Raw genomic sequence first — 23,878 nt, forward strand, 5'->3', positions numbered from 1 at the left:
ATCTTACCCATTCGAGCAATCATTACTAATTATTTTCAGTTATTTCAAACTTAATATATTACTATCATTTGGGAATGTCTGTAGCAAGAGCATACCCAAGGAGAGGGGTCGGGTCCAAACTCCCCCCCCCCATTGAAATTTTTACATACTCAATGATTTAATAGTAAATAGTATAATAATAGTATATAGTATATTTTAATTTCCCATAATCAGATAAAATAAAAATTTTGAACCTACCCCATACAAATTCCTGGGTACGCTCCTGGTCTGTAGCATCAGTACTACAGATAGGTTTGTGTTTAATTTAAATATATACGCTTTATGAGTATTTTTTTTAGTATGGGAAAATTATAAGTTATAAAATTATAATTATAATGTTCTGAATGGCAGTCAGGCGATCACTAAGGTGCGTTTTCATATCTACTGTTATTATAATTTATCTTTCAGGATTGAAAATTATCTTGAAATAATAAACAATATGTCATATAATGTTATAATTTTAAATAATTTCTAGCTTTCTTTATCGAATGGGAAAACGATAATATTATATGAGTTTGATAAACATGAAAAATATTGATCGGTCTGCGATTTGGATTAGTCCTTTTTTTGTAGATATTTTTGGGACACAACACTAGTATGCAGCCGTGTACCCTGACAGACAGTGGAATCCGAATCACGGATGTAAGCGTATAATGTGACCTACATGATACGTCATGTCGCTTGTTACATATATAGCATATTCGAATAGAAGTATCGTCAAGATATGAAATGCTAATAATTATACGACACAACAATAACCATAGTGTTCACAGTGTCACCTTTACGGGAGTGATGCTGAAGATATATTCCTCCGTAAAGTTTTTGTTCCCTTTGTATAACAGTAACTACGGTCTTTACCAGAATAATCTAATAGAGGAAATACGTTAATAAAAATTGCCATTTGAACGCTCATTTTAGCGCACTTCGCTGATGAACGCCTATGCAATGTAATTCGAAACAAATCCACAAGACCAATAAAAATATTTATGATTGTTCTATTGAACATCAATAATGTATCTCAGTATTGTTACCATACATTGGTTTTCATATAACATAACCGAATGAATGATTTTTTAACCATGAAACAAAATTGTAATAAACTATGTAACTTTTTGAGAATAAAAAATAAAATTGCATACCTCATTTTTATTTATTTTGAATTTAATTTAATTTTTAAATAATAATTACTATTGTTAAAAAATCAAGAGAAAGAGAAGTTTAAAAAGCTAGTTTAGTTCTGTTTACCAATAATTAATCTATATGCTAACATTTCTGAATTTAACACATATGGAGTCATAAAATAATTACGGATAACAAAACTTTAATCTTCTCAGGATTACACCACTCGCGATCGCAGGGGGAGATAAGGAGTTCAATGAATGCACAAAATATCAAAAAAATGTCATTAAAAATTATTTGACCTAAAAATTTAATAGTTATTTCAAAGTTTCCCAAATAACTTGCAAATAAAATATATTTATACATTATATAATGAGTAATAAAACATGTTATTTATCAACATTTTACAAATTTCAAACCTCCCCCCTGTTTGAAATGTTTTCCTTCGTTTGATTTTAAATTACACAGATACTTGGGTTAAAAAAATGTATCTCAAAATATTCTACACATTGCCAATGTCTACGCAACTCTGGAGCGATAATTTTCTATTAATGATTATAATTACACTATAATCATCGATAGAGTTATATAATATACATAATATATTATAATTATATAATTATGTTAATTAAATGTTGTTATTCAAGTAGACTAAATAGGTTGTCTTTATGTCAACGAAACATTTAAATTTTAATCATATGAAATCATTAACAATCTATGTCTAAAAAAGAGGAAATTAGATTTTGTATTACAGAAAATGTAACATAAAAATATTTTAAATATATAATTGCAAAAATGTGTTTTATAATATAAAAGATTTGATTACAAATTATTTTTATGCCACATATTATACTTTTTTTATTAGTTTCTTATTAGTATTAAGAATTATATTAATAAACTTGTTTATATAATAATAATATTCATCACTGTATTTATGAGAAATTTTATGATAGGTGAGGGTAAGGGAGTGAAACCCTTTTCAGGTTAATGAAATCTTGTTTAATACAAATCATCCCTTGACAAAATCTTAAATACGTCACTGAGTATGCATTGAATTTAAATTTTAATAACAAAACTATTTTAATATATTCTATATAGTCAATAATATAATCAATAATCTATGTTTCAGTAACTTTCAACAAAAAATTGAAACAAATAAGTTATTGATATAATATACAAACAACACAACACGCCTCGAACGTTTTAAAAGATGGTATTCTCGTTATTTTGTTAGTCGATTCCACGTATTGTGTTGTAAATAAAAAATTATAATACTTTTTATTTTTATTTATTTATTTATTTTTAAGGGAGTCGGTGATTGAAGTCATCACATGCATGTATGTGGGTTTTTGGAATGGTAGAATTTAATTTTTGTTTACTTGGGTGGTTGGGTTTCTTTTCTAACGAAGGGTAGTGTCATCCGGAGAGCAAAACTGCCGGTAGTAAGGCTCGGACCACCGATTTAGTGGTTAGGTACAATGTTAAGACACAACCATCCTATCCCGCTTGGATACGATGCTCCCATCAATTAATTCGTGGATTACTTCATATCGCGTTTACTCACTTTGCTGGATCTTGCAAAGCATTTACGTAATGATTGCAGTAGAGAAACAGGTGGTCTTCACATAAATGGAATCCCAAAGTACTGACATTTTCTAGCACAGATTAAATCCTTTTCCGTGAATTCGTCATGTTTATTACCATCGTAGAAGTACCGCGGTGACAATAATAATTCATACAAAAAGTTATACGAGTATAACGAGCCACGATATGTTAACCAGAATGGTATTATCTTCTCATGCATGTCTATTTCGATGTTGAATAAAAAAATCGCCTTTGCAAGTTTGCCATTGCAAGCGGTCACGAAGTTTTCACTTGATGACGAAAATATCATATTATAATGATGCGAGCCGCCTAATATGATTTCAGAACCGAATTTAACCGAGAACATAAGAAAGAGAGAGACATTGTATTTTACAAAACACAATACCGTTAAATGTTTTGCATTAACGAAATACCGTTGTTTGATGACATAATCATAAAATACGTACACTATCTCTGTGAATGTATCAATACCTGTTGTTATAATAATCCCCTTGTCTTTATAGCAGCAAACAACCTTTCAGAATGTTATTGATTGTATTGTTAAACACGTCTACTATTCAAAACAATTAGGTATTTGTGATTAATATTCTTTAAATATTCTCAAATGTTATTTTATTATAGTGCATTGTAGAGCGCACATACCTGAAAGTATCCCCTGTTACATATCGTACTATTCGCGTATAAATAATAAATAACTGTTTCGCCATATTTATTTTATATAATTATTCTTTCAGAAAAATGCCTTCTTCAGAAAATGAAATAAAAATATTTAATGCTCTCAAAGCAAAGAAAGAATTCTGAAACTATTAAAATGAAAAAAAATGTATGACTTTTTACAAAAATTAAATGTAAGTTATGACTTAATAGCATGAATCATTTTTCTTAAGGCCTTTCCTAAGTTTATTCTTTAACACTAGTTAAAAGTTAAATTAATTTTAAATGTTAAAATAAAAAACATTCCGTATAGTGTAAAATATATTTTTTAACTATGCATATAGACAAATCTTTGAAAACTGCATATTTTACTCAAGGTATGAGTGATTCTTAACAATTATGCAACTTAAATTAACTTTAATATAATTTTTTAATTAGTTAAAATTATTACTAACATTGGTCAGTTCCAACAATGGGTCGCATTTATTCCTCTTCTAGCCAACATCTATGAAAAATTGTTCCTGATTACATTAACACAGATGTCATCACTAAACAGGTAGATATGAGTTTATTTTGTTTTTTATTGATTATGCATTAAGTAGTTGATAAATAATTCATTCAAACAATTTTTATATTCATACAGGGTGTCTTAGAATGATTCAACAAATGGAATAACACGTTCTGTTTATTATTTTTAAATTATATTCTACAATTTGAAGAAAAATCCAAAATAGACATTTTGTAAATTGGAATTTTACATACAATTATGGTTCTAAACAGTGTTGGGAATAGATAATACAAAATTTATCTAGATAAAGATGAAAAATAATAATTAAAAAATAATTCGTCTAGATAAAGATAAAATATAATTCTATTTTTATCTAAATAAAAAAAAAAGATATTTTCAAAAAATGTTCATTTTTGGTTAATATTTCATATTCTAATAATATCTACGAAGACTCAATTATAATCATTATTATCAATAAGTACCTAGGTGTTTAATGTTTATTGTAGTTATGTAGTGTACCATTAAGCAGTATTTATATATAATGTACAATATATAATGATAGTTAATCACTAAAATGTTACAAAAAAGAAAATAATGAAAATTGCTCTGTACGTATCAGGATTAATACAGAATACAAAAAGTTAACAATATTGTTTTCTGTATAATTTTATGATTTTCATTATTCTATAAGTAGTTACGACTTTACGGGGTCCAAGAGTGAAGTAATGACTGTTCAGCGTATGAGTTACATGTGTATACTAAAATCAAATACCTCCTATATTTGGAACTTTCATGGAAAAATAAGAAATTAAGTTTAAAAATACCAAAAATAATTACTTGACATGAAAATACAAACAAACTGTCATACCAAAAAATAATAATTACTTATTAATAACACACGAATTATGATTATGAATACAAAATCTATATGTATAAAAGAAAGTTAGGTTATTTACAGAATTTATAATTCAAGAACGGCTGGACCGATTTTGATGATCTCTGATTTGTTGGATTCGCCTCCGTACAAGAATAAAAATAACTCTAATTTTGGCAAGAATACAGACAATTATCTAGATAGTTAAAAATTTTATCTTAGATAAGTAATTAGATAACTATTTAGATTAACTTAGATAAGCATTATTTATCTAGATAAGATAAAAGATGACAAAAATTCTATCTAGATAAGTCCCAACACGGGTTCTAAAATAACTTGTTTAAGTTTTACTATTGATTTATTATGAATTTTGAAAGTTGTTGAAAATTTAAATTTAATAATTAAAATTATTGCACAATTTTTGTACGTTCCATCAAGATAAGATTGATGATTACGATTAATTTTTCCATGAAGTAATGTACGTGTTTTAAAATATTCTATGTATTTGAAATTTAATCCAAACATAAACAAAACATGCTATCAGTATCATTATTATTAAAGTATGTAGATAAGAAAGCATAATTATAATTATAGGTATAATAATTAAGTGAATTGTTAGAAAAATTGAAATGTTATTTAAAATTTGGTAAGGTGTATTTACAAACGTAACGTATACGTATATTTCAACAATTTAAATGGCAAATTTAATATTTAATAATATGGAAACTATAATTTCAAAAATTCAAGCACATTAAAACGAAAAAAATTACTATTACACAGAAGCGTATTAAGCCGGAGGATTACCGAGAAAATGTTGGTGGGTCGCTCAAATTATGGAATGGGCATGAATTTTTGGGCCTTTTTTTTTTCTTGTACGATAATAAAAAAATAATACAAACATTAGAATAACATATAATTGAATTAAATAATTAAACTGTACGGTTGGAATAAATGTAGTCAAACTGTAGAATTAAAGTACAGTCGTTTTCAAGGTGTTTCGTATAGGCAAATTTAATGGCATAACAAGTCGAATACCCAGATAAAATATAAGTTATTTATTATTATGCTTGAAGCATTAATTGAGAAAAAGATAAAAAAAATTATGTGTGTAATATAGTTTACTGTTCTAACAGCTAATATAATCGTATATCGTTAAATTTTTGTGCCTAAAACTCCAGCTTCTTTGTATCTTCAAACCAAAAATATATAATTATATAATATATATGATCGTTTAAATTATGAATAGATCATTATTAAATAATGTTATCTTTTTTTTTTTTATAATAACAAACAATTAAATATTAATTATACTTAAATTTTATTTTTTATTATTTTATTAAATCTTAAAATTACCTAATTGGTATGTTATATGTTTAAAATTAGAATATTTTGATCGTGATGGTTGATTCCTTTTAGGGAACTTTTCAAGGTATAAACAAGAAGTTCTCAATCTGTTCCTACCACTTTCATATAATACCCTAAGCATATCAAAATACTCTAGTGTACTATAAATAGTAGGTATATAATTTCTTTATATATAAAATATTATAAATACTAATTAACTTAAAAGTAAAAATCACACCAGTAAAAACTTTTAATTTATTTCGATTATGAATTAAAGGATTTATATTTTTAAGGTTGTCTGATTATATAAATTTTTCATACTTTACTCATCTATATTGATTAATTGGTGTTATAATGATAATTATAAATTTATAATTAATTATAGTAATATAATAGCAACAAATGATGATAAAAATCTTGGAATAAATTAAATTTCGATCAGCTATTATACAATAATATGTATTATAATAATTATGTGGTAATTATAAAATGTAAAAATCATTGAAAATGAACAGATCTACCTTTATTAGATTTTTAAACACCAAACACCAATATTTTTTTTTAAAAATCCTGTTTACAAATTAGCTATTGCGAATATTTTTCAATTTTTTTAAAAATAAAATTTTAAATGTTAATATTTGAGTTCTAAAAATCAAAAAAACCTTTTAATGAAATTTTGTTGTAATATAAGACCTAAGTATTTATTAAAAAAAAATAATAAAAAAATAATTTAAAAATAATAAACGGTACAAAAGGTATTGTATTTTTCGAATCATTCTGGGACACTCTATATATACAAGTTACCCTTATTACATAATTTTGAATTTACAACTCACGACGCATTATATTTTCAGAGTAATTTGTTCCATTTCTTTTGCTTTTTAACTTAATTCCATTCGAATTACTCACTATTATATGAGTACAATCGTCATTTTAGTCTGTAAAAGTCAAACTCAACTAAACAAATGATAAATAAAAATACTCGCACAGAAGCCATATAACTCTATGAAATAATTATTTTTTTTACATAATAATATAATCTATTCTTTCAACATTTACACACAAAAACATAAAATATAAAAATGTGAACTGTTTAGATGTTTCATGTTTTATTATATAACACAATAAATTCGAGATTTGTAAGTTCAGCAAACACTTTTTTTTTTTTTTATTTAATACAAGTTATTTACAATCTGTTAATTAAACCAATGAGTAAATTTGTTAGCTAGAAAAGATAAAAATAAATACACTTGAACGACTTGAGGAAGGAGCCGTTCACTAACGACACCTTAGAATTTTACCATATGATTGTTAGCGTTTTTTTTTTTTTTTTTTTTAGTTAAAATTAGTAAATCTCTTTGCCAATTACATTTTATACGTTGTTGAACATTACCGGGAAGGGAGAAAGAAGACATATTTTTGATGAGGAAGTTGAGATGGTTCGAAAGATTGGCGTGGAATCTTTTATAATATATTTTGGCAAGTTCTGTAACTGTAGGAATTTGGAGGTCTTAATAAAGAGATTCGTTGGTAATAAACCAAGGGACTCCCGTTAGCATTCTTAGACAAATAGACTGAAAAGCTTGGAATGGGCGTATATTTGAAGGTTTTGCGGGACCCCAAATTTAAATCCCATAAGACCAGACGGGTCTAATTGTAGCTTTATAAATTAAAGTTATATATTTGACTCAAATTTTAGATTTTAGGAGAGTTCATAAAAGGTGAAGACGAAAGTTAGCTTGTATACGTTTTGATTTTATAGGGAGCCCAAGTGAGGCGTTTATCAAGGATGATACCCAAATATTTTGTTGAGGAATGAATTGGGATCGGTTTTTCATTAATTTGGAGTTGAAGTCATTCATTTCGGCTTAAGGAAAAATTTACTTGTATAAATTTTTCTTCATTGATTTTTTTTTTCAATTTTTTAGCCCATTGGGCAATTTTGTTTAAATGAGGCTGTGGGAGATAAACTGCTATGACTGGATCTTTGCCAGAATCTAAAATTGCAGTGTCGTCAGCAAATGTGGCAAGTAGTGTTTTTGAGGATGTAGATATATCTGAAGTGAATACTTTGTAAAGCGCAGGTGATAGGTCACTACCTTAAAGAATTCCTGCTTCAATATGTTTTATATCTGAGTAAGAATTTAAATTTCATACAACAAATGAGCGGTTTTCGAAGTATGACTTTAATATTAAATAATAAGGTGCAGGAAGAAATGTCTTGAGTTTAAAAAGTAGTCCTTCGTGTCACACCCGGTCAAAGGCTTGAAAAATATCAAGGAAAACTCCTGGGAAAAATTTCTTTTGTTCGAGGATGGTAGCTATGTAGTCGGTAATTCGGTGAATTTGGTGAATTGTATTATGCTGAGATCTAAAACCTAACTGGCTTTTAGAAAAATATTATTTTCGTGTATTATAGGACTAATTATTCAAACAATTAACCTAAGGTGGGTAGTAGACTTATTGGTCGATAGGATGAAAGAATTTGTTAAGGTTTTTTTGGTTTAGGAACTATAATGATTTTGGAATGTTTCCAGACTAACGGAAAATAGGATAGTGTAAGTAATGACTTGTATATGTGGGTGATAAAGAGGATTGATTTTTTGATAGATGTTTTAATAACTTGTTAGTTATTAGATCATACTCAGGAGCTTTTTTGGGATACAGTTTTTTTATGATTTGTATGATTTCTAGGAGGGTTATAGGTTTGGCCGGAAGAGACATTGGTAGTGGAGAAGAAAGAAATTTGTGTACATTATTTTCATATAAAGTAGGATGATTTGTGAACTGGTGGGGGGTAAAAGTTTGACTGAGATTTTCACTAAAGCAATTTGCTTTTTCAGAGTTAGAAATAGCTAGAGAACCATCAAGTTGAACTAAGGGAGGTATTGTTACCTTTGGTTGCACAGGGTTTTTGTCATTTTCCAGAGAGAACTATTATTTGTATTTAATGATTCAAGATGAGTTTTGAACTGTTCATTTTTAAAATTAACTAACTGAAATTTAAGTGCATTTGCTAGTTTGTCGAAGGTGGTTTTGTCTTGGGGATAGTTTGTTCTTTGCCATTTAGATCTAGCTCGGCGTTTAGCTTTGAGTAGTTGGACTAGACGAAGAGGAAAAGCATGATAGTTTTTGGAATTTGGTACATTTTGGGAGGTCGAGGCACTACGAGCTGCATTAATGATTGCTTTGGTTAGTACTTGGATTTAATTATCTACGTCTATTTTTTTTTAAGTGGAGAATTTAAAGACAGTAACTCATCGACTTTTTGAGTAAATGAAGTCCAGTTGATAAGACCATGAGTTATTGAAGGCCTACAGTTATTGGACGGAGAACCTTCAATCAGCAAGAGTAGTGGAGAGTGGTCACGTGCAAGTCATTGAAACTGTTGATAGATATGTTCATATTGCTTGGGATGGATGAAAAGAAGAAATCTAGGATGTCAGGTTGCCTATTTGCATGGGATGACCAGTAAGTTGGTGAATCAGGATGTATAAATGAAAGATTTTTAAAAATTGCTACTTTATAGAAGGATCTCCCACGAGTATTAATGATACTACTACCCCAAGCCATGTGCTTGGCATTGAAATCACCACCAGAGATAAAATTGTTGCCAAGTTTATAGAAATATGATTGAATATTATTTTTCGTAATGTGTTGGCTAAGAGGACAATATATTAACGAGATAGAGGAATTTTATTTAGTTTGATAGAAATAATAGCAGCTTGAAGATAAGGCTCTTGGATAGGGGGTAGTTCATGGAAAAGTAACGAAGACTTAAGATTTAAGATTGCAGAGTCTGCATGAGATGTGCCATCTGGATGGTCAGCTCTGAGAACCTTGAACTCGTAGAGATTTAATTTAGTGTTGGGTAATAAGTGTGTTTCAGTAATTAAAGCAATGTCAATAATCTAGTCACGAAGTACATAATTTAGTTCATTTATGTGTTGTTTTAATCCATTAGCGTTCTATAGGATTATTGATAAAGAAGAAGCGATGTTTAAGTTATAAGTCATTTTTTAATAGCAATTTATTGATGACTGTAGTTAACAGAGGGATAAGTGGATTTATTAGGGACTTGAGGTCATTAATGAAGGATGCTAATTGAATTGTTAAATTTTCCGGAGGACTTAGTACATCTTGAAAACTAGTTGATTGCTGTTTGTTATTTTTTTGAGTGATTTGAGAATATGAGAGTTGGGGGAAAGTTTTATTAGTTGATTCTGAGATGACGGTATGATTCGGGTTAGTTTTAACAAATAAATTCGGGTTGCCATTTTCCTTGGAACTTGATTTTTGTTAGAATTGTTGCTGAAATTGGTTTCTGCGGTTTTGGAGATTTTTGAAATGAGGGCAACTTTTATAGTTTGCAGGGTGGCTGCCGGTACAAAGTGAGCATTTGGCTGGTAGATCACGGTTTTTTTGACACAATTCTGAAGGGTGGCAATCGCCACAGTGTGGTTTGCTATTACAATAAGATTTTGTATGACCATAGTCTTGGCAATTCATGCACTGTGGTGGTTGATTTTTTTAATTTAGGAGCTTCGATTTTGATTTTTGTGTAGCATATCTAACGAATTTAATTAAGATTAAGATATCACTATTATTTAATGATAGTTCAAGGTCAACAAAAAATAGAGGTAGTGGAATATTTGTTTGGGTTTGGAGGACATTTGTGATATTCCTGACAAGGAATCCATTTTGGTTTAATTGCTTTTTATGAATGTAACCGGCGTTGTTGGATGTAAATTTCTGATAATGATACGGTATAGCTTTTTTTCTTTTAATTGGTAGGTATATAAGTCTACATTTTTATTTTAAAATTTTGATTAAAAATTTGATAATAGCCCGAATAGATTTGGTAGTTGATAGATTTATTTTTGATGCACCTGTGGTACTTTTGTCAAAAAAGTTGGAATTTGGTTCTATTGCTTTCTTAATGTTTTCGCAGAAATCGAAATAATTTTGTATGATTGATTTGACAAAAATGGGAGGTGGTTTTTTATCAATAATATCAGTATCAGTATGGGTTTCCATATTTTCCTCGAGGTCTTTATGAGATAATAAATCATAGCGATTTTTTGAAGTAAATTGTTTGTGAGGATTGATACTTGTATTTTTCATAAATTAATTTAAGTTTGAATTTTCGAGAGATGAATTGGAGTTTAATTGTTTAGATTGTTTGACTTCATTCCAATTGTTTACAAAAATATCATTGCTATCGGAATTATTTCGAATGTTAGTCGATTTTGACTTTTGGACAGTTTTCTGATTAACAATTTTTTATCGGAGAAACTGGTTGCTGGTTGCTATTCATTATAATTAATAGTCACGGAATAAGATAAAAGCTGGAACGGCGATGCCGTGACATGCTAGTTGTAAAGTTCGATTGATTTGTTTGACAAATATATCGTATAGCGGCAGGTTTGATTTAAACAATTAAAACATTTATGTATTTGAAGGGATTGAATACTTGACGAAAGTGAACGCGATTAAGGTTACTCAAGAGAGCAGCATTAACTGGTTCAAATGATGAAAAATAAAATGAATCAATGCAAATATTGAGTATTTTTCGAGAAAAATATAACGGTGTATAAGCAGTGTACATATGGCGACTGCATGCGTGACAATGGTAAACACTCAAGAGATATTTTCGTACTAAATTACTCAATGGTAATATTTAAATTATATATTTTTTTTTTTTTTTTATTAAATAATTCAAATCTTCGAATAAAATTAATATAAAACAAAAAAAAATATTGCAAGAGTAATAATTGGCTTCGAATAAATTTACAGATTACGATTTACATTTTAAAATGCATATTAAATATTAATTATACTCATATTATATTATCTATCAAAAACAAAGAACAAAACATTTGTATTACACATTCAAATGTATTAACAATGAACTGATTTATAACCGATAGCTAAATTTTAATCTAACTAATTAATAAGCAAAACGATAATCATAGTAACTAGTTCATATCCTCTTCCATTATACTTCACTCGCTACAAAACGTCTTGATTTAATTACATTTTTGAATTCCTTAAGCCCCCCCCCTCCGATTTCTCGTGTATTTTAAATTTCAATTCTAAACAAGTCGTAAAATTATTAATATTTTGTTTATTCAGTAGAGTGACTTTGCCATTTAAACGTCTTTAGTTGTTTCCAATCGTTTTACTTATAATCATTACGGTTCTGTTTTTATTTTTAATTTTATTTTTTTGTGTGTTCATAAATTATTCGATGTAGTGTATAACTGTCGGGACGAATAGTTACTAATAGCTAATAAATAAAATATTACAATTTGTGAAATAAATGTTTATTTCTCGAACAAAAAAAAAAGCGCTTTAAAAAAACTTTTTTTTTAATATCTAACAATAATTAATATTATTAAAAACCAACCTCTATTTTTCATAGATTGAATGTATTTTAAGTCAGATAAATATTCCGATCGTATATTTCATTAAAAAATATACATTCGATTACTTTTTTACGGTTTTTCTCGTACCGATTCGTATTGTTCGAACTAGCACGGACCGCTGAAAACGACAACAATGATTTCGCAAACCGTGTCGGCCGTGGACGTGGTGACGGTTTGGACGACGGGACCGCGTTCACAGTTCGTCAACGGTTTCGGCGGCTCCGATGTCGAATATGTGCTGAACGACGTCCGCGATGAGATCGGTGGCTCGGTCACCGCCGAACGAAAGCATTACGCGCGTGATCTCCTCGACGTCCTTGTGCACGAAAGACATGACGTCGTCGAACGCGGTGCGTTCGATGCACATGACGCGCATGAAAAACGACACGCGGACCAGCGCGTAGAACGCCAACCGGCGCATTTCGGCGTCCACCTGGCCGCGGTCCGGCACCCGGACCACGTCGACCACGTCGGCCACGCACTCGGACAGCGCCGCGCAGTACTCGTCCAGCAGCGCGTCCCAGTGCGCTTCCCGGGTCCCGCGGTCCGTGTTCATGTACAGGAAGAACGACAGGTCGAACGCGGGCGAAACGTACCGCACGTCGGCCACGTCCATCACCAGCGCGTCCACGGGCGTGCCGTGATCGTCGTACCGGAACAGCAAATTGTTCACGTTGAAGTCACCGTGGCACAGCACGGCCAGCGGTTCGCGCGGCACCAAAACCGTCCGCAGCAATCGCTCCGCGCCGCAACCCGACAACTTGGCCCGGAAACGGCTCGTCCGACCGTCGCCGCCGTGACGTTCTTCCATCCGGTCCAGGCACACCGAGATCAAGCTTTCGATCACCTGGAACGGAAGCGCATAACTCCCGTCGTCTTTCCAATGCGTGTCCTTGACGTCGGCCACCATATCGGCAAACTCGTCCGAGGCCTTGTGCTTGGCCCTGTACGACAGCCCGTGAAACCTGTGAACACATCCAGTTCAATCCGATCATCGTTTAGCAATGTAACATCATCGGCTATAGCGATGGTCATCAAACCGTGGTACGTGGTAGTCAACATTTTTTAAGGGGTGCGAGTCTGGCCAACAAACCTTTATGTGGAATTGATTATTCAAGTTTAACTCATGTTAAAAGTATGATATATATATATATATATATATATATATATAAACAAATTAAAATGTTTTAGACGATTAAAGATTTTATTTAACTAAATTAGAATCCAATATTGATTAACTGTGCCTAAAAAAATCAAGCCTACTCTTTTTACTAATTTCTTTATATTCTAATTTCTCTCTTTTTGTTTTTAATATTTTTTGTGTATTAGGTTTTAATGAAATAAAAATTATAGCAAGTTTTTAAATTTTTATTTTAGTGAACTGACTAAGAAAGGGTACCCAAAAAAATGTATTAATAAAAAGAGATACAATGTTTATAAAAATTTGAGAATCCCTGAACTATAGCATCAAGGGATTTTTAAACCGACGGTCAAGATACCAACGTAAGTATACTTTCCTCCAAAAAAATTTGAAATGTAACAATAAGACAAAGAAATACATTAAAATAGGTTAAAAATCATTCATGTGTTATGGCCATGGAGAGGTAAAAAAATACGATAAATTTTATTCTATACATCCTAAAGATTGTGTGTTATTTTTTTTTTTAACTAAAATAATCAAATACTTTATACATCAGTAAAAAAACTGTTAACTCATTATTTTCTAATTTTTATAAAATGGGAAAACATAGAATGTATATGAATAAATATAATCGATCAATCTTATTCAAGATATATCTTATTCAAATATTATTGATTGGAAATAATTTTTTTTTAATGGATCTCAATTGAAAGTTTTATATGTGAAAATGATGTATTAACAACCAACTAAACCGTATAGATATGTCACACTTTTAGTGATTATTATTTATGTATGAGTTATAACCTATTAACATGATGATGTCTATGGAAGGGACACCTAATACTTACTTGCAACTGTAATCGATCTTAATAAAATGAACTTGATAAAATGAATAAAATTATATGCTAGTTAAATCAATATTTATTTCAATAGTTTATATAATAGTTTAATACTTGTTTTATATTTTGTAATTTAAATTAGTTATGTATATTAATTTCAATTTTTTTTTTTTATTGATATTAATTATACTGATAACAAATAAATATAAAAGCTGAACGTAAAACTGACTTAATCTATAGTGACTTTACCATGAAATGTGTTTCTTATTGTGTGTGCTGTGTATATGATTTCGGACAAAAATATTGTCGATTTGACTGACTTTCCGATAAAAACGTTGTTTAGTTGTTACTATAAAAGTGGTAATTTTACTAATTTCCCAATCGTTTTCTCAAAAAAAAAAAGTTAGAGGAAAATTTCAAAAATGATTAATGAGCTTTATAAAATGAAATTTGATTAAATCGAATATTTTAACAAATTTCATTAAATTCAGGTAATTAAATTTATTTAAGTCAGGTATTCTATAGTTTCAAAATATTTAAATGAAATTTGTGGCTTATATAAACACGACATTTTTGATAACCTAAAATGTTAGAGACTTTTTTTTTGTTGTGAAAGTTAGAACGTTACAAGTTCAATTTATCTTATTAAGAAATTTGTTTATTTTACTATATTAAACATCTTCAAATTTATACACTAAACCCATCTACTTTCTTTCACTTAGAAATCGTTTTTTACGAGAACAGTGGTAAATTGGTTTCAAGTATAAAATACTACTAATCTAGCAATACCATTAATTCATTCTTGTATCACGCTCAGCCTAAGAGTCTTTTCTTTCTTTTTAATTTTTTATTTCAATATATTTTTTACTGCCGTTGGCTTTTTATATATTATTGAAGTTTTTAGTAAAAACTTTAATATGCACGACAATCAAAAAAACTATAAACCGTCATTATTAAAAGGTTTCAATAAATATTTACTTATTTTTAATTTCTTATAACTACATCATTACAAATTAAGAACTATAGTACAAAAGTCTATAAATAACTAATTTTGATAACAATCTTGGCTATAATATCAAAAGTGTATAACTAAAACACATCTACAACATACTACCAACTACTCCGCTCACACAATAACAGTATTATATAAACATCGATAGTTAGAAATTCAAAGAATAGTTATATTAAAACAATGTTACTTAATGTTGATTATTTTTTAATTATTCGATTATCATTTTCACTGTTGTCGCGATAACATGATGAAAAAAAAAATTATGTAATCTACAACTGAATTAATCTAATTAAATTTTTTACTATCAAATATTACATAATAATGCTGTATTTTTTTTTTTCAGAACCATTCAAATCACGTTAATATAAATTATACATTTAACACATATAACCATAAAAGTACTTTGGAATTCAATTTATTTTAATTTTTCATTGTTCTTTAAAAATAATTGTCATTCAAATAGATAGCTAAACGATGCAGAACAACTTATTAAAAAGCATGATAAGTGTTTAACATAAAACAATAGTTACTGAGATTTTGTATATATAAATAAGTAACGTTGTACTTTTATGTATTTTACAGTAGAAACTGTTTTAAAGTTTCAAAAAACAATTAAATCTATAAATATCGAAGTAACACATAATTTTATTCGAAACTTGCATCGAAATAAATAAATTTTTTTTCTATTTTTAAAATTGTCAGCAATTTGGCTTATAAACTATAAAAATTATTTTAAAAGATAATTTTACATATTATGTGTTAAATAAGGCTGTTAAAATCATAGAAAGTTACATTTTTAATTTTATATTTATTTATTTATGTAAAATAAAACTATTTCCTACAATCCATTTCCAATTTACTTACATGTAGTTTAAAATGATTAAAACTAAAAACAGAATATACTTTCTTCATAATGTTATATTATATTATATATTATAATAATTACTAAAAGTTTTGAATAACAAATTACCACATATTGTAGCCAATTGATATGGTTGTATCAAAATTTTTAATTCAACAAAAAGTCAAGTTCAAAAGAAATTTCGTTACGAGGAAAACTAACCGTTAACGTGCAAGTATACGGCGAAACCACCACCAACCTTGTTATGTACTCCAATTTACAACGGTCATCGTTAAATTGACGTAATGTAAAATACACGAGATTTTCGCGATGAAACCACTCACTTCGCCAAAGTTCTCAATGCCACGACTAAGTGATCGAAATCCATAAACTTCCGGTCGCCGGACATGCAACGGTATCCCCGTGGGCATTCATTTTCCAGGACGATCGCGTCGCGGAACGCCTGATCGCCGCATTCGTTGCGCCCGTAAAAGTAACGGCAGAGTGATGGCAGACGGTCCTGTCCCTGGGCGCAGTCCAATAGGAATGGCTTGATCCGTTCGTAGAACAGTTTCTCGTTGTGGAACTGCGCGTCGTTGGTGCACAGCGCGATCATTTCGGGAGTCCGGTGTTTGAGCTTTATCACGAGCTGATGGCTGCGGAGGCCGTCCGGTTCGTCGCGCAAGGTGACCGTCCCGTACAGCACCACGGACGCGAACTGGTCTTGTCCCGTGTGACGGTTATCCAGCGTGAACGACACGAACCCGCGCCCCGGACCGAACGCACCGATGGCCGTCATATCCTCGACCGCCCGTTCGATGGACCAATCGCGCGACGGTTCCGACATGGTGTAGTCGCGTTCAGGCCGACAGCGGAATCGCACTGCACCTAGGGATAAAGTTTGGGTACAATTTTTCCGATCCGACGACTACGCACTGCAAGTGAATGGTCCGAGTACAATATTCCAACCACGCAAACCTCACGCGCCCGGGGTTATCGGCGTCCGAGTGAACCGCAGTGCCACCGTGTTAACGGCGATAAAAAGAAAACCGTCCAAATTTTTTTTATTTTAATAATCGGTTGCCTGCGCATATAACAAATATGATTTCACCGAAACGTCATATCCGTTAGCTCAACACCAATATCTACAACCGACGTCCCTCGGATAAACCAACATTGAGTCGGTTACCGGTCGAAATCGTGGAAAATTGCACCAACTGTTGTAATAGCGGAACTATAATGAGTGACACGTATTTTACAGCGTAAAAACTAAAAAAAATACACAATTACAGTTGGCGCAATTATCGCTGATTGTGATTTATTATTTATTTTTACATTTTATAGCATTAGGAATAAAAAATAGTATTCATTAGTTTAATAGTTATATTACTTTAATAGTTAACAATAAAAATAATCGCAGTTAATATTTATATAATATACGTACTGTGGAATAATTATACTTGCGAATTAAAGTTACAAGATACGCATTTTATAAAGTTTAAGATATCATAAGGAGGTACTATATCTATTTACTATATCTTCTATTTTTTTTTTTTTTATCTTTTTATTTATGTATAGTGTGGTTGTTGTTCAGAAATTAGTTTCTCGTACTTTATTTGTTGATGAATTTGTTCATTTTTTAATCCATAAATGAATGTTCAATGATGTGAATCGAAAAAAATAATATGTATTTCACACGTTTCGCGTGCTCTTACCATCACTCCCCCTTTATCAATGTTTTATCATATCGCGATTAAATTAATCGCTCTTTTTGATGTACCGTGACTTATGCTGTTCTTATTGTTATTGCGATTTCTACTTCGCTATAACTGTTTCGCGGTTATGATCTATGCCTATTAAATCGACTATCGAACGTTCTCGAAAAACAAATTCTAAAATAAAAATCTGAATGTCATGAATAAAAAATAAATACCGAATTTTTAACATTCGCTATAGAAAACAAAAAAAAAGTTTATAACACAAAAAAAGACAATTCCATTCTCTTACTGATCCCATTGGATTTTTAGCTGTTTCAAATAAAGATAAAACCGACCTTTTTGGCAATATTTTATTCAGTGTTTTCATACCACATCCTGATATTTTATTTAACTTTGGACATTCAAAAATAATCGATCAATTTTTTGACAGTCTTTTCCCTGTTCCACAACTTTCCAAACCCACTACTCTAATAAAATACTATTTTAAATAAAAGAAATAAAATAACGTAAATCGCCTGGCTATGAGTTAATATTAAAAAAAATTTAATAAAATTTAATCTAATAAGCACAAAAATGTAGTTACTTTCAAAAGACCAATTAGTCTATTACCGACTTAAACCATTTGAAAAATACTTTAAGCATAAAATATCATTGCTAGTACTCAATTTGTTATATGTAAAACTCGACTCTCAAAAGTATATTAAATACATAGGCTAACAGATCTAATATCATTTTTATTTTAGAAAAAATAGAATTTTCTTAGTGTATTTATAAATCTATCACAATGCTTTTATTGCATAAAGCTTTACAAATTCAAAATATTCTTATTTGCTCCATATTATTTAATAATAAGATCCTACCTTTTTGACGCTGGTAATGTTTAACGTTATAACTGAACGACTTCACATTCGGAAAGAGCACACCAAAATGATTTAGTATCATTGTATACTATGTTTGTATATTAATAATAAACCGGAAATGTTTATCTGTTTAAATATATATATATTAATTATAATTGACGAAAGCAACTGCAGAATTGCATGCATGTTTCAAGGTTGCAACCAATTACAAGGAACATGAAGAATACTATCATTAAATCAATTATTAACCCGTCGCTCACGTCAATATGTCGGCTACAGTGTTTTCACTACAAGAAGATGAACTTATTATCGAATTCAAAGAACGACAGCAAACAATCAAATTGTTCGTGACAATACGAATAAACTCTTGAAATTTGACACGTCATTTTCGAACGAATGTCCACTCATATTTATTCAAATTTCAACTATCCTTTAACACCGTGGTTTAAAAATAATTTTTTTTTTTTTTTTAGTCATCAAATACAAAAATAATAATTCTTTCAGTTAATCTTCTAGCGACTTTAGAATCAATGAATTATTACTCATTAAACAAAATACACTCAATGACTCAACGGACACGGGCGTTCTAATAATATTCAGAACCGAGTAGCTGCGATAGGTTGCACATTGGACACCGTTTTTAATTTCATTTTTATTTTTAATTTCATAACAATACAACCAAAACTGCAACTATTAAGCTTAGTGTAATTGTGACAAATAGTTTATTAATTTATTGAAGTATGTTTTTTTTCACAAGCGCAATAATTAATTTATTAATCAGCATTAATTGCATATTTTTACGATAATATTTATTGTTCTGTTAATCATACCTATAGAAAACTACCGAGTTATTAATTTAAAAATAGCTTAACCAAATTGTAATTTTCTTTCATACATTCTTTATCCTTATTTGTATTTTTTAGATTTATTTTTATTTGAGATTAAAACTTATAATACGTATAAATTCAAATCATGGAGAAAAAACGTCAGAACACAAATATATTAACGTTTTTTAAAAAAAACAAAATTAGATGATAATATTGTAAACAAAAAGTCTGAAAATGAAATTATGCCCCAAAATGAAGATGATAAATCCAACTCAATCCATTCTCCTGCTACTAAAATTTCAAATACAAGAGATATTGGCAACTATGTAGGTTTTAAATTTAATAAAATAAAAGACGACGAACTTTATGATATTCTACGTGATCCGTGGGTTCCACATGAAAATTTTATTTTTCCTTTAATTTCTCAAGTAGATAAAAATCGTTCCTTTAAACTTCACTGGATAAACTTGGATCAATAAATTTTCACAATTTACCTACTAAATGGATTGGCTGTGCGATTCACCGTGGCAACAATGGCGCACACAGGGAGGGTAAGGGGTGTCGACTGACACCCCTCAGAGAATTGGTGGATGACTAATTCTGTGTGAACTTGTATGAATATTTATTTAGTTTAATACTAATCAATTTTTCAGCTATCCAAATCCACATACTAATTATGTTTACCCTAGAACTAAAGCGTCACATGAGAATAAGTAGTAGGGCTCAATCTCAAAAATTATGCTATACAAACTTATAAATTAATATCTAGAAAATTTAAAAATAATTAATATTAGGTTAATTTAAAATTTTTTAATTTCACTATTTCCAGTGGCGTAGAATAATTGGCTAGTGCCCCAGTCAAACAGAAAAAGTTACCTTTTTAACCAATTAAAATTTGATGTTATGATATTTTTTTAACCTTTAATTTTACTAATATTTTTAAATATACAATTTATACTTATAAGTTATTATTACAGTGTTAATTTTAAACTTTGAAAATTTGCTTTTCTCGCTTTATGACTGGCAAATTCATCGATAATTTCTTCACGAAATTTTTTATTTAAATACCCTATTTTCATAATTTCATCATTAAATCCACATGTAGTGTGTACAAATAGACAATATTAAGTATTTCAAAAAGTATAATGAAAAAATGTTGATTTAATTGTAGGATAAAAATACGGCTGTTGTACAATTTTGCGTCCCTTTGCAATTTGCGCCCCTGGCGTAGATACAGTTCGCCTTACCCTTGCTACGCCATTGGTGCTTCTAGTATATCACTAAAATTTTATTTCAGTAAAAGCAACATACCATTAATTAAAATTAGTATATTAAAAATATACAGGTAATGTTGTCTCAAATTGTCAAAAATTGAAACTTGTACGTGTAAAATAAATGTACGCCTAATATATTTGTACTCATTATAAATTTTAGTTGTATATTCTTATACTTGTTTGTCTTTATATTTATATTGTATGTAATCGTATTCTTCTGAAAATTTTTTAATTGTTGTACTAATATTAATTTTTAATTGGGTTCGTCGTATATTGTTAAAAATAAAATAAAATTTAAACAGTTTTTGTTATTCTTATATAACCACGGTATTATGAATAAAATAATACGTCATACGTCAAGACATACATTCAATATTACAAAAATTTTATATACATTTAAATTCTATGTGGCTTATAACACATCATCTTACATATAGGTAGTATTATACACATAAATTTATGTCACGTATGTTAACTTAGTAAGGCTTATGTTTAGTACAACATCTAGAATCAAACAATTTACGGAAAAAGAAGATTTTAAAAATATCCGTTTCTTTATCGTGAGTAATTTTGAATAAATATATAATTGCTTTTAAAATCAAATAATTATAAAGCATGTCAATTACCCACGTTACGTTCTTGTATTGGATGTTATAGCTTTATCAACATTGAACAGACCAAATAATAAATATTTTAAAAACAATTTTTTTTTTAACTCCTCCAACACATTCCAATAAATGACCTGTATTGACCAACTAGTCCCAGTAAGGTTTGAAAAAAAGGGCATATTTGAGGGGGGGTGAAGGGAGCATTCGCCCCCCCCCATGGCTCGCATTTTTTTTTAATATATACATTGATTTATTTAAAAAATGTAATGTGAGAATAATTAAGAATAAAAATTACTAGTCTATCATTATAAAATGATAATAAATTCAATAATGTGCCAATTACTCACTACTCTTTTAGCGTATGCGGATGACATTGTAATATTCAGAGAATCAAGAATGGATTTAGAAGAGTTAGAGAGAAAATTTAGAGACTGTAAGAAAGCTCATAGCAACAAGTATGGGACTTAAAATAAATGAAATTAAGACTAAGTATATGCTAATGAGTAGGCGCCCAGCTACTTTTCAAAATCTAAATGTTCATCATTTCTCTTTTGAACAAGTCGAGAATTTCAAGTATTTAGGTGCTAATATAAATCAGAAAAACAATATGCATAATGAGATTAAAAACAAGATAAATGCGACAAACCGAACGTACTACACAATGAATAAAATATTAAAATATTAATAAAATGTTCACATCAAAACTTCTTTCAAAAGACACGATGATAAAGCTATACATCACCTATTTACGCCCTATTGCCATATACGGATGTGAAACATGGTCCACGACGAAGGGTGATGAGAACAAACTATTGACTTTCGAAAGGAAAGTACTTAGAAAAATCTATGGGTCTGTGTTAAATCCAATAACTGGTTTGTACGAGCGGAGAAAAAATGCAGACTTAAGCAGATTGTATAATACTCCAAATTTACTAGATTTTTTAAGATCAAAAAGAATTTAATGGGCTGGCCATGTTTGGCGAGCAGAGGGAAGATTGATCAGGTAGGTGCTCATTAACAAGCAAAATAAAAAACGACCAGTGGGAAGGCCACGTCAACGATGGATGGATCGAGTAGGAGATGACTTAAAAAGATTGAAAATTGGAGCGAGTATTGACGATGCAGAAAATCGAGAACTTTGGAAAACTTTGGTGGTAGCTACGAAGCACCTGAATGGCGCGTGAAGCAAAAAAAAAAAATATTAAAAAAATGTTGCCAATTTGATCACAGGTATCAATTTTTATTTATTTTCATATATCATAACATTTTTGATTGTGAAACGAATAGTGGTATATTCTTCCACAGATATTTCTACGGTTATAGACATTTACAAACATAACCAAGGTATTTATCAGATAATAAAAAGTAATTTAAAGTAACACTTTTTTTACCACATATTTACTAGTTAGTCAATTTTTGTTGCATTTGTGCATATTTTATATTTTCGTATTTATTAGAGCTAAGTCCTTAATAACTTTACTCGCCTATTTTTTTTTTTTTTACAACATAATATATTTTTTTTTGTGCATAGGTATTTAGTCTTTTTTTTGTTCACAAATGCATACATATTTGTGTATTTTATAGAACTAGAAGCCCCTAAGCCAAATAATAATCATAATAACTAACAATATTTGTTTCCACAATCTTTGCATCTAACTTGAAAATATTAACCAAAAATATATTTTTGTAAATTTAAAACATGGTTAAGATAAAGAATAGGCCAGCATAGACTAACAGGTTTGGCTTTGCTGCATGTGCATAAAAATATTATTGTATCCATTGATGAAACAATCAACAAATTTGCCAAAATGAAAAAAAGAAATTTGGAATTTATTATTTGACCTCTTACCAACCGTATGTTTTCTACTTAGATATTTGTTAAATTAATTTACCTATCTTAATTAATTTTTTAAAGTTTTTAAAAAATAATTAATAGGTACTATTAATACTATTGATTGTTTGTTGTTTTTTTTTTTTGTACAGGATTCAGACTGAAGATACAATTTTAATATAAGAATTATTTGTGTTATTATTATTAATACCTATTTAATATGCAGTAGGTTTCTGAATATATTTATTGAATAAACATTTAATTCAATTTGGTACTTGTATTTTTATTTATTCCCTCGAATGAGCAACAGGAAGATGAGCTGTAGGTAATGAACTAGAGGCATACCCAGGAGTTTT

The 23,878-nt window shown here is 29.4% G+C and overlaps 1 protein-coding gene and 1 pseudogene across 1 annotated transcript; one reads left to right on the plus strand and one right to left on the minus strand.

The window, feature by feature from the left end:
• Positions 1 to 12,584: 12,584 nt before the first annotated feature.
• Positions 12,585 to 19,079, minus strand: LOC112681639. Its single transcript, XM_025551894.1, has 3 exons — positions 18,983 to 19,079; positions 16,749 to 17,292; positions 12,585 to 13,536 (listed from the first exon to the last, which is right to left on the minus strand). The coding sequence occupies exons 1-3, from the start codon at positions 19,062 to 19,064 to the stop codon at positions 12,765 to 12,767; spliced, it is 1,398 nt and encodes a 465-aa protein (XP_025407679.1). The 5' UTR covers positions 19,065 to 19,079; the 3' UTR covers positions 12,585 to 12,764.
• Positions 19,080 to 22,021: 2,942 nt separating this feature from the next.
• Positions 22,022 to 22,875, plus strand: LOC112681647 (annotated as a pseudogene).
• The last annotated feature ends 1,003 nt before the right edge of the window (positions 22,876 to 23,878 follow it).

Source organism: Sipha flava, unplaced genomic scaffold (genome assembly GCF_003268045.1).
Source record: "Sipha flava isolate LNK unplaced genomic scaffold, YSA_version1 193_pilon_pilon, whole genome shotgun sequence".
In the NCBI taxonomy this organism is placed as follows: Eukaryota; Metazoa; Arthropoda; class Insecta; order Hemiptera; family Aphididae; genus Sipha; species Sipha flava.

Excerpts from the sequence above, each read along its gene's own strand:
- LOC112681639 (XM_025551894.1), bottom strand. The coding sequence starts at position 19,064 with ATGATACTAAATCATTTTGGTGTGCTCTTTCCGAATGTGAAGTCGTTC. Across the intron at positions 17,293-18,982 it reads ACATTACCAGCGTCAAAAAG|GTGCAGTGCGATTCCGCTGT; the intron begins GTAGGATCTTAT and ends CTTTATCCCTAG. Across the intron at positions 13,537-16,748 it reads GCATTGAGAACTTTGGCGAA|GTTTCACGGGCTGTCGTACA; the intron begins GTGAGTGGTTTC and ends ATGTGTTCACAG.